Source organism: Podarcis cretensis, assembly GCF_951804945.1.
Source record: "Podarcis cretensis genome assembly, chromosome: 10".
Lineage (NCBI taxonomy): Eukaryota > Metazoa > Chordata > Lepidosauria > Squamata > Lacertidae > Podarcis > Podarcis cretensis.
The window spans coordinates 61,898,523-61,910,876 of NC_137179.1; the positions used below are offsets into that span (position 1 = coordinate 61,898,523).

Below are 12,354 nucleotides of genomic sequence, written 5' to 3' on the forward strand. Positions count from 1 at the left end.
CTTGCTGATCAGAAGGTCGGCGGTTCAAATCCCCACAATGGGGTGAGCTCCCGTTGCTTGGTCCCTGCTCCTGCCCACCTAGCAGTTCGAAAGCACGTCAAAGCGCAAGTAGATAAATAGGTACCGCTCCGGTGGGAAGGTAAACGGCGTTTCTGTGTGCTGCTCTGGTTTCGCCAGAAGCGGCTTAGTCATGATGGCCACGTATATCTGAAGGAGTGTCTGCACCCCCATCATTCTGCCCAGATACTGAGGTCCAGCTCCGAGGGCCTTTTGGCGGTTCCCTTCCCGCGAGAAGTGAGGTTACAGGGAACCAGGCAGAGGGCCTTCTTGGTAGTGGCGCCCGCCCTGTGGAATGCCCTCCCATCAGATGTCAAGGAAATAAACAACTATCTGACTTTTAGAAGACATCTGAATGTTTGATGCTTTATTGTGTTTTTAAATATTCTGTTGGGGGCCACCCAGAGTGGCTGGGGAAACCCAGCCAGATGGGTGGGGTATAAATAATTAATGATGATGATGATGAAATTCTGGTGGTAACTTTTTGTGGTAATTTTACTCCTTTGTCTTTTTTTTTGTAAACCGCTTTGATGCATTTTCGTTTCATTTTCATTTCACTTTTAATTTGTATACTGCCTTTCTATATGACCTTTCACAAGGCAGTTTACATGCTGAAGAAACAACAATCAAGAGGCATATAAATTTTTATGAAATAAATAAATATTGGGTTAATAGGATAGGAGCTTCCTGGTGGAATCATAATGCAGTCTTCTTTGGGCCAGTCTAGGTTGGTAAGAAATGAAGAAACTACCTTTTACTGGACGATAAAAAAGGATGCCGTCGATTACTATAATCTCCACATTGATCAGATGCTGAACCATTATGCAAGAACTGGCTCCTTTACAACTAAAGTAAGTAGTGTAAATAGTGGGTAGGATAACTTGCCATTACAGCAGCGGCTGACTTCTGGTATCAGAACTGTAAAGAAAGCAACATGTGGGATTTTCTGTGCAAGGAAAGCAGTCTTGTAGCTGAATTGGTGCTTTCCATCTTCCACATTGTTTTGGAATTTTAGGAACTCCAAAAAAATCCACCCATTTTGTCAGAAACCACCCCCACCAATAAAGAAAGCTCAGCATTGGTATTGATAAGGGAACACATCCTAATTGTGTGAGCATTGATTTCTTACACTTATTACTGATCAATACCACTTACAAGATAAAAAGCAGCTGGGGAGAACCTCTGCTTTCATCTTGTTGAGAAAGATTGTATTGTTCCACCCAGGTTTTTGCAGAGCACAAGCTGTCACTTGTCAGCTTCCACCTCCTTCCTGATTTTCTCCAGTGCTCGCAACCTTTTACTTGCAGAATTTTATATGCATAAGGCATCTATTGTTAACCGGCCCTTTGTAATGGGCGAGTGCCTTGGTCTAATTCGGGGGTCAGCAAACTTTTTTTAGAGGGGGCTGGTTCACCGTCCCCCAGACCTGCGAGCGGCAGAGGCTGTCGGTGGTGGTGGAGGGACGAGCAACCTGAAAGGGCTGGCTGGCTCCGGAAAGGCGCTGCCCAAAATTGCGCTCAGCCAGCTCAGCCCAGGCCCCTTCCTCCACTACGCAGGTGAAATATACTCGGAGTCCTGTAGTGATTTCATGCTCTTTATTGCAGCTTGTAAAACAGTGATTGACTTGCCCCCCAAACCTCAGGCTTTTATATACATTATTTACACAATGAGTCCCGTCTGATTGGCTGATTCTGCTTCCCTCCTGGAGCCTGATTGGTCTTTTCCTGCAGGCCAATCAGTTGTTGCATTCTAGGTTCCTACTTGCCTATTGTTCTCAGATCCAAGCTTAGTACATAACAGCAGGGCGGTGAGAAGCTAGGAGGAGGGAGGTGGGAAGTGTGTGTGAGAGAGGGGGGAAATGGCGCCCCCCCAAATGGCAGCGCTGAAAAAAAATAAATGGAAAAAAATAACAAACAGAATCGCCGACCCACAGAATGTCCGCAGCCTGGATCCTGAGGGCAATTGGGCCGGATCTGGCCCGCGGACCATAGTTTGCCGACCCCTGGTCTAATTCCTTCCATTGCATCACCGTGCCATGTTTTGGGTCTGGACAGCACCGTTTCCTGAATGGAAGGGATGCTGCTGTACAGGAGAAAAACAGAGCCAAAGTGCTTTTTTGCTGGCAAACTCTCTTCCATCCCATTAGGAAATCAGAAATCACCTCGCGGGCCACTTCAATGATGCATAAGGCTCTTACAAATACTGATGGCATTCACTTGACTGATTTCCATTCCTGTCCACAGATAAAACCCGCCAATGGCAGCAATTTTCACCAAAATGCTGCAATGCTCCTATGAATGCTGAATTTATTTGATCCCATCTACACCAAGTTGTAAAGGATGTGGGTGGCGCTGTGGATTGAACCACAGAGCCTAGGGCTTGCCAATCAGAAGGTTGGTGGTTCGAATCCCTGCGATGGGGTGAGCTCCCGTTGCTCTGTCCCAGCTCCTGCCAACCTAGCAGTTCGAAAGAACATCAAAGTGCAAGCAGATAAACAGGTACCGCTCCAGTGGGAAGGTAAATGGCGTTTTCGTGCCCTGCTCAGGTTCGCCAGAGGCGGCTTAGTCATGCTGGCCACATGACCCGGAGGCTGTATGCTAACTCCCTCGACCAATAAAGCGAGATGAGTGCCGCAACCCCAGAATCGTCTGCGACTGGACCTAATGGTCAGGGGTCCCTTTACCTTACACCAAGTTGTATCTTTATCACTAAACCTTGTACATAATTGTCTGTCATATTACTTAACATTACTTTTAATATATTTGTGGCCCCGTGGTGATTTTAGCTTATGAATTTTAATGTTTAATGTTTTAATTTGTATATTAAGGAGTTTTTATAGTTTTGTGCAGATTAGGTCATGTTTTGACAATACAAATGTTTTAAGTTTTGTATCAAACTAGTATATATTTTATTGAATGACGTTGTATACATTGCAGCAGCCTTTGGCTATAAGGAATAAACTTGACTGACTGGCAATTTTCTATGCATGCCGAGTGCATGGTTGGTAGGGGTCATGGTGGGTCACGACCCTGCTCCCACCTACCAAAAACAGCCAGGGTGTTTTCCTGACACCGCTTCCACAGTACTGCTGAAGCCCAGAAGGTCTGGTCATGTAAACTCCCTCAATGGGAACCGTATGCAAGCTCCTCTGGGAGAAAGCAGAGTAAAAATGTAATTAAAAAACGAAGGCTGATCTCTGGATACATGTGTCCAAAGACTGCAGTGGATTGCAGGCAGGAGAAGAATCTCCAGCCTGCAAAACTACAGTACGTGATAGAGTAAAGTAAAAAGGGTAAAAGTAAAGGACCCCTGGATGGTTAAGTCCAGTTGAATTCAACTATGGGGTGTAGTGCTCATCTCTACTTTCAGGCTGAGGGAGTTGGCGTTTGTCCACAGACAGTGTTCCGGGTCATGTGGCCAGCAGGACTTAACCGCTTCTGGTGCAATGGGACATGGTGGCAGAAGCCAGAGCGTACGGAAACGCCATTTACCTTCCTGCTGCAGTGGTACCGACCGTATTTTTCTGTGCATACGACGCCCCCATGTATAAGATGACCCCTACAGTGGTGCCTCGCAAGACGAAATTAATCCGTTCCGTGAGGCTCTTTGTATAGCGGTTTTTTCGTCTTGCGAAGCAAGCCCATTGACAGCTTAGCGGATTAGCGCTATTAGCGGTTTAGCGGCTTTTAGTGGATCAGCTGATCAGCAGCTTATCAGCGGATCAGCTGATAAGTGGCTTAGGGCTTAGGAAAAGGGGGGGGGAAGGGGAATAAACCCCGCAGGAACTCGCAAGACATTTTCGTCTTGCGAAGCAAGCCCATAGGGAAATTTGTTTTGCGAAGCGCCTCCAAAACGGAAAACCCTTTCGTCTAGTGGGTTTTCCGTCTTGCGAGGCGTTCGTCTTGCAGGGCACCACTGTATTTTATTTAACCCAAAATTAAGAAATTAAGTTGTTAGCTTTTTGGGGGGGTGGGGTAGGTCGCTTCTGCCAATCGCTCACCTGCCTGCCAGCCACTGCCGATCGCTTGCCACAGCCACTGCCAATTGCACACCTCGCCGCAGCCGCCAATTGTCTGCCTGCTCGCTGCCACCAACAGTCCACCCGCCCACTTGCCACAGCCAATTGCCAGCAGACCTTGCTGCAGCCCCCAATCACCCACCCAATCGCTGCTGCCAATCTTCTGCTTGCTGCTGCCATTAATAGCACGTCCCCCTCTGCATTCACTATCCGTGTATAAGACAACACCCAATCGTTGCTTTTTTTTTTTTTAGCAAAAAGCATCAACTTATACACAGAAAAATACGGTATTTATCTACTTGTGCTGGGGTGCTTTCAAACTGCTAGGCTGGCAGGAGCTGGGACAGAGCAACGGGAGCTCACTCCGTAAGCAGACTTAGAACATATATCATTTTTACACATTTGGAGAGAGGCAAGATTGTTTTCTTAGAATCACAGAATCCTTCCTATTTCTTTTGACTTGCACATGTCTATTAAAGCAACCAACCTCAGGTAATACCCTTGTTTTATTTAAAGATTGGGCTTTGTTTGCATATGAGGAATTTGCCATGGTATGTGTCAGCCAACCCAAACGCTTTCTTCCCTCGGTGTTATGGCATTTGCATGGACGACGAGAAACTAGATTTTATTGGTGAGTTGCTTTAAATTTCTTTCCTTTTGGTCTTGGGAATGTGGCACGGTTTTAGCCTCAATAGGCAGAAATGTTTTATATTCTTACTTTTAAACATGCAGTTATTTTCCTTTGAGGGGGGGCATGTTCAGTGACACATGCAGGCCATCCATGAACAGTGCTGGATTTACGTATAAGCTAGCTAAATAAATAAATAAATAAGTGCGGGTGGCTCAGTGGTCTAAACCACAGAGCCTAGGGCTTGCCAATCAGAAAGTTGGCAGTTCGAATCCCCGTGACGGGGTGAGCTCCCGTTGCTCAGTCCCAGCTCCTGCCAACCTAGCAGTTTGAAAGCACACCAGTGCAAGTAGATAAATAGGTACCGCTCCGGAGGGAAGGTAAACGGTGTTTCCGTGCGCTGCTCTGGTTCGCCAGAAGTGGCTTAGCCATGCTGGCCACATGACCCGGAAGCTGTACACCGGCTCCCTCGGCCAATAAAGCAAGATGAATGCCACAACCCCAGAGTCATCTGCGACTGGACCTAATGGTCAGGGATCCCTTTACCTTTAAACAAGCTATAGCTTAGGGCCCCACTCTCTTGAGGGCCCCCCAAAAAATTAAAGGGAAAAAACCCTGGATGTACATTTCCAAAATATAAGATAAAAAACAAATAAAATAAAACCTACATACAGCAACAGTGTTTTGTGTTGCGTAGGCTCCTGTTTGTTATTTTCAAATGGCTTTAGATACCTATTAGGTCCATAAATTACCATATAGCATATATTCGACACAAAAAACAGCGACAATTTGTTGTTGACAAAGGACAGCTGAACATATAATGCACCCCATTACCTTCAGTAGCTTAGGGCCTCATCAAATCTAAATCCGGCCCTGTCCATGAACACACTTGCAGTTGCAGAACTAAAAGTTGCCCTGTGGTCATTTACTTGCCGTGCTGAGGTTTATGGTTTGGGACACATGGGGGGGCCTGGAAGTGGCAAAATGTTTACTGGATTTATGCGGACTTTGTAATGCTCTCACCAAATTTTTACAAAACTCCCCAGGGCTCTGCCATTTAAGTTGTGTTTTGCTTAATGGGACAAAGTCCAAAATCATATGTCATTTATTTCAGATGACTTCAGGAAAACAGCAGCATCTTCCATAATCAAATGGGTTGTCAATTTACGTACTTCGGGTGATACCTGTAACAGGCTAAGTAAAGAAAATGCTGATAAGGAAGATGAGACTTCCACTAAAGGTATTGCTTAGTAGATGTATTAATATTACAATTTTTTAAAAAAATGTTCATCTGACATTGTTGGTGAGTGGAGGGAAAACCTTCAAAAGCCATTGCTAATAGACAAGCTAAGATAAAAAGTTAATTCAGTATTTTTGTGTGCTCTTATTTTAAATTTTGATTTAGACTACGGTTGCTTGCAGATGACCTATTTATTGAGCACTCATCCTGATTTCTTTGCGCAAAGTTTGCAGAGAGGTTTTCTGACATCCACAGTTTATCGTGCATTCATTCTGGTTGGTTTGTGGAGAGGTTATCTGACATTGTGTCATGCAATAGCTTGGCTGCGAGTCCTGGAAGACCTGTTCCTTGCCTTGCAGCCCTTTCCTCAACCTGGCCTGGGAGGGCAGAGCCCTGACTGACTCCAGCTACAAAAGTTGTGGCTGCTGAAACGAGAAAGCTACACGTATACAAACAATAGCCCCTCCCGACTTTGAGACTATCGATTTCAGCAGAATAACTGAGTGTGTATGCAGTGTCGATTCTACAGCCGATTGCTTGTTGCTCTCAGTTCTAAGATACAGTGGTACCTTGGTTAAAGAACAACTTAGTTTATGAACAACTTGGATTAAGAACACTGCAAACCTAGAAGTAGGTGTTTTGGTTTGTGAACTTTGCCTTGGAATAAGAACATGTTTCGCTTCCTGATGATAGTGTTCCATTTGTAAATTGAGTCCCCCACTGCTAATCAGAGGCTTCCTGTTGGGTCTGTCAGCTGTTGAGTCCTGAGCACCCACACAACACAGAGGTGATATTTGGAGCTTTTGTTTTCGCTTTTTTTGTTTTTGCGTTTATGGGACAGACTTGTGACTATGGCTTGTGACTCCGTTTTTGTGGCTGTGTGGAACCCAGTTCAGGTACTGGTTGATTGTGTGACTGCAGAAATGGATAAAAGCCCCCCATCCAAACAATGGCTATCATCAGTGCACGTAAGGAAAAAAAATTAATTTTAATTTTTATCACGTACAATACTGTCTTATTTATTTTATAGTACAGTGGTACCTTGGGTTACATATGCTTCAGGTTACATACACTTCAGGTTACAGACTCCGCTAACCCAGAAATAGTGCTTCAGGTTAAGAACTTTGCTTCAGGATAAGAACAGAAATGGTGCTCCGGCAGTGCGGCGGCATGGGAGGCTCCATTAGCTAAAGTGGTACTTCAGGTTAAGAATAGTTTCAGGTTAAGAACGGATCTCCGGAATGAATTAAGTACTTAACCCGAGGTACCACTGTAACCCTGTTTGGATCTGGATATAAATATACTCCTTCATTACTAATTGCTCAACAGGTGTTTAACATTGGTAAAAGATGAGCAGGTGTAGGAAAGGATGAAGGGAAGGGTGAGGTAGATGCTGACAAGGGAAACACAAACATGTTTGTTAATGAGAAAGCATTGGTGTCAAAGTATTGGTTTCAGGAGAAAATGCACTTTTGATGGAATTGTTGCCTAGTTTTCATTCTGTTTTACCATTTATTTAGCTATCCTTTGAGGAGTTTTAAGTGGCATATATGGCTCTCCGACTCCCCGTTTTATCCTCACAACAACCTGTGAGGTGGGTTTGGCTGAGAGACAGCTACTGGCTCAATATTACCCAGTGAGCTTCATCGCCTGTTTGGGATTTGAACCCCATTCTCCTGGGTCCTAGGGACGCGGGTGGCGCTGTGGTCTAAACCACTGAGCCTAGGGCTTGCCGATCAGAAGGCTGGCGGTTCGAATCCCCGCGACGGCGTGAGCTCCCGTTGTTTGGTCCCTGCTCCTTCCCACCTAGCAGTTCAAAAGCACGTCAAAGTTTCCATCACGGCATTTCCGTGTGCTGCTCTGGTTCGCCAGAAGCGGCTTAGTCATGCTGGTCACATGACCCGGAAGCTCTACGCCGGCTCCCTCAGCCAATAAAGCGAGATGAGCGCCGCAACCCCAGAATCGTCCTCGACTGGACCTTATGGTCAGGGGTCCCTTTACTTTTACTTCACGGTTCCTAGTCCAAACATCAATCTACTACCTAGTTTTGTGTTCCCATCATGCTCTGTTCTATGCTGTCTCTCAAATCCTAGTTTCCCTCTTCCTTGCCAGCACATACCTTCCCCTGTAGTATCCTGGGAACTGTAGTTTGTTAAGGGCACACGGCATAGTAGCTCAGGAAGGGTAAACTACATTTCCCAGGATTCCTTGGGTGAAGCAATTTGCTTTAAATGTACGTTGTGTACATAGCCTACACTGCAAGAACATTTTCAAGTGCTCAGTGTGTGCTTCGTTGCTCACCACAATTACTACTAATTATGCTGCCCGTTTTCTGTTTTAGTCTTCCCACATAAATACTCGTGGGGTATTTTGTGTGCTGTGCCTCTCCTGCTGCTGTTGAGGCATTTTAATTTTTATTTTACTGCTGCAGCTGCTTCTTATTCTGTGTGATGGCATTATGGCATAATAGCAACACATCTTTTTAAAACAGCAAAACACATCAAAAAAATTCGAACAAGGACGCAAAAAAGACCAAAAAGGTGTGGCAGTTTCAGAAAAAAGAGAAAAAACAACCAAACTGGTAAGAGCAGTTTTGGACACTGCCTTGGTTAGAATAACACGAGGTGTTACTGGTTAAAACGAGCTGCATTTAGAACATGTAAACAAGGCACCTTAGAATCACATCAAAATTAAGTGTAATTGCTTCAAACCAATAAATACATAACAGAATGAAAAATAAATCTAAAGAGCGACTAGAGCAACTTTAAAACAATTTATATATATATATATATATATATATATATATATATATATATATAAATAATATTTATTAAGTTTTCCAATTTAATAATCGAATAAAAAGCACATTAAAACATTCCAAATTACAATACAATCAGAAAAGCCAAATATAAATGTCAAATTATATATCTTTGGGTGACTTCCCATGCTCTGAATTTCGCAAAGTGCTGATAATCTAATATTACATTCCATTTCTTAACCAATCAATCAATCAATCAATCAATGAACCATTCCGATGTTAATCCTTAATTTAATTTTCATTTATTTTTGCACCCACTGGTCTGTTCAACTTCCGCCTTCTTAGTTCTGTATGAAATATTTTTCCCTATTGTTATCTACACTCCAGCAATTCCATTTTCAATTTCTGCTCACAGGAGCCATATATGCCACACCCCAAACAAAGAGACGCCATTAACCCTGGGCAGACATCCAGAATTCCCCTCTGTAATCTCGCCCCATCTCTCAACATGCTGGTACCTCTGCCGAAACACAATAACTTCTGTCCAGAATTCTTTGCATCCTTCCGCTGAGGGTAGCTGCCATAATCTTCACCCAGTCAGTATTACAGTTAAACCAGAATGGCAGCAGGATGCTCTTTCAGTCCCGCTTGCATATTTCAAACAGTTGCCTTTCGGGGGAGGTTTACCAGGTAAAACTGCAAGTACAAATATATCAAAAGAGAGTAATAAAGGCTCACCTCCCCCTGGGGCTATACAATTAATCCATCAGTTAATTCAACAAGCGGGTCAGTCCTTTGTGCTGTTGTTCTTGCTCCTCAGTGATGTTTTCTGCTCACAGGGATAATTTTAACTGTGTTACAGTCCACCATTAATCCCAGGCAGATATCCAGAATTCTTCTCTTTGGTCTCTTTCCAGCTGCTAATGAGATGGTGCCTCTGCACTAACACAATAACTCCAATCAGGAATTCCTTTCATCTTTCCCTTAATGGTCATTGTCAGAATCATAGTGAAAATTTCACACTGCCCATTTCGTAGTTAAGCTTAGCGTCCACTCACATATTTCAAACAGTTATTTTATCCCCGCTAGTTCAGAGCATGCCTGTTAATTAAGTCCGAATTTTTATCTTAAAAAACAGGTGTCCTCTGCTCATGGCACCGGCTCTGGAGAGTTCCCAAGATGCACGGTGCTTTGCACCTAGCTCCCCCTGCCCCCCGCGTTCCTTCAGGATGGGCAGCAGGTATTGGACAATCTGCGGGTTGGCTGCTCCCCTCCTGGCCCTGGTGGGGGGCGGGTTGGGAGGATAATTACTCTCATATTATCCTTGTTATTCACATGAAAGGGCTCCGCTGTTATGGGTACAGCCGTTCGCCATGGCAGCCAAACTGGAACTCCATAAAACAATTTATAAATGTGTAAAATCCACCAACTAGTGTACAAGCACAAGTACAAGTCGTTTTATTAGGGTCAATGACCAGTATCAAGACAAAAATACCAATTACAAAATGTAAAAGCTCAAAACAAGATTAAAATGATATAAAATCACATATACATTTTTTTAAAAACAGTTCTGAGTGGTCAATAATATGTCAGAAAGGAAACCCTTCTGACCTAGAAGTTTCCATTGGTCGATATATTATACATTATATATTATACTAATCCTGGGTGCTAATCATTATATGTCATATTTTGATCATTCAAGACCTCGGCAAAGGAAATATACACTTTAAAAGACTCCTTAAAAATCTGACACAGGTGCCTGACAGATGTGCCACTCCAAGATCTTACATGCATGTCTTAGAAACCACTAATCTCACTTCTTAAATCAAGGTATCTGGAGCAAGGCTGGCCTAATTAATCTTAGTACAGTGGAACCTCAGTTTTCAAGCATTTTGAAATCTGAACGATTCAGAACCTGAATGCCGAAAACCCGGAAGTAATTGCTTCCACTTTGGAACACATCTCAGAGGTTGAACGGCTTCTGAGGTGCATTTCTCAATTTTCCCCATTGAACTTGCTGACAGCCCATGGAGCCCTGGTTGGCAAATGTTTCGAAAGTCGAACGGTCTTTCGGAACAGATTATGTTCTACAATCGAGGTTCCATTGTATATGGAACAGTTCATATGGGAACTGGCAGTCGTAGAACATTTATTTCTTGAAGATCTAGAACAGCGTTGCCCAAACTTGGGTCTCCAGCTGTTTTTTTGGACTGCAACTCCCATTATCCCTAGCTAGCAAGACCAGCGGTCAGAGATGGTGGGAACTGTAGTCTAAAATCAGCTGGAGACCCAAGTTTTGGAACCACTGCTCTTCTTTAAGCACTAGCAAGGTGCGACAAATTCTAGGTTCTCTGATGGGTACTAGATCAGAAGGGTATCACCTTATTAGGGTACTTTCCCATGAGCTGGAAACCTAAAAATGGGGCAACATGTAGTCTGAGACAGGCTGAAATATGGGGCATCTGCCTGCCTGTGTGTCAAAATGGGGGGTTTAAGAAATTTTCTCACATGCCAGAACTTTGAGGTTTAGTAGACACATAATCCCAGATAGAATTTTGAGCAAAATCTCAAAATGGGATTTGAAAGGCAGTCTATAAGACATAAAGCTGAAGGGAGTAAAGCTTATGTTTTCTGATGTAAAGCAAGTCAGTTTCCATGTGGGATGCAATGTTGGCGCTCAAAGGCTTCTGTTGTCTTTTCACACATTTGGATCAGATCCGGACTAGACATTGTTGGTGGAAGGCAGTTGGTAGAGTTCACCACACCTCAACCAGTGTGATGTATCAGCAGAGTATGAAGAACCCCAGCAAGAGTCTTCAGAGATTTCCATCTCCCAGCAGAACAGCTTTTTCCAGACCCACCGTTAGGATGTCATACAAGATGGCACCTCTGGGCTTCATTTACTGATACCCTATAGGACAATTTATTTTTGTTTTATGGAAATATCTGAACTTCAGGCTATTCACCTGAAATGACTGATACACACCCTACCATGTCATGGAAACAATTGAAGACATTTTTTCTTCTAACAGGCTTTTCCATCAGGGTAAATGGGTCTGTTGTGCATTGTTCTAATTTTGTTTAAGATGTATTTGCTGTTCTTTGTGTTTCAATCTTTTCTTTGCTGTTTTTATTGCATATCACCTTGAGACGATTGTGTAGAAGATGATCAATACATCATCATCATCATCATCATCATTATTATGAATAATTGCATGTCCCTTACAGAGGACTCTTGATGAGAAAAGATTTTGCCTGCAGGGAGAGAGCACATCACTAATAAATACTTTGCTTTGTATTCCATAGATTCCGATGATAAGAAAGCAAAGGAACTCCCTCCAAGACTAGTCGAGATGGCTTGCAAAGTGTGCGAAACCTATCTTGCACAATCTGAACATAGTGACATTGACTCGGAGGCAGAAACTACTCCTGTACTTTCCGACAGAGAATGGAATCAGTTAATTGAGCAGTACTACTCTCTCATCCAGTAAGTGTTCACTTCAGCATCTAACTGTGTTGACAGAAGATTGTGACCCTTTCTCTTGATTCCTTACTCTTCTTACCATCTCTACTGAATCGAGGTTCTGAGTGCAGAATTCTAATTCAGATTAAGGACTGGGAATATCATATGGATCTAGGAGGAAAAAAATGAA

General features: G+C 43.5%; 1 protein-coding gene across 3 annotated transcripts in view; it reads left to right on the forward strand.

Annotated features, from left to right (window-relative positions):
* TTLL8 (tubulin tyrosine ligase like 8) overlaps positions 1–12,354 on the forward strand; it is a 41,209-nt gene that overhangs the window by 14,164 nt on the left and 14,691 nt on the right. For all 3 annotated transcript variants that reach the window (XM_079994157.1, XM_079994155.1, XM_079994156.1), the window contains exons 7-10: positions 780–908; positions 4,592–4,706; positions 5,818–5,943; positions 12,008–12,188. In XM_079994157.1, coding sequence (XP_079850283.1) covers positions 780–908; positions 4,592–4,706; positions 5,818–5,943; positions 12,008–12,188 — 551 coding nt within the window. The remainder of the gene's footprint in view (positions 1–779; positions 909–4,591; positions 4,707–5,817; positions 5,944–12,007; positions 12,189–12,354) is intronic.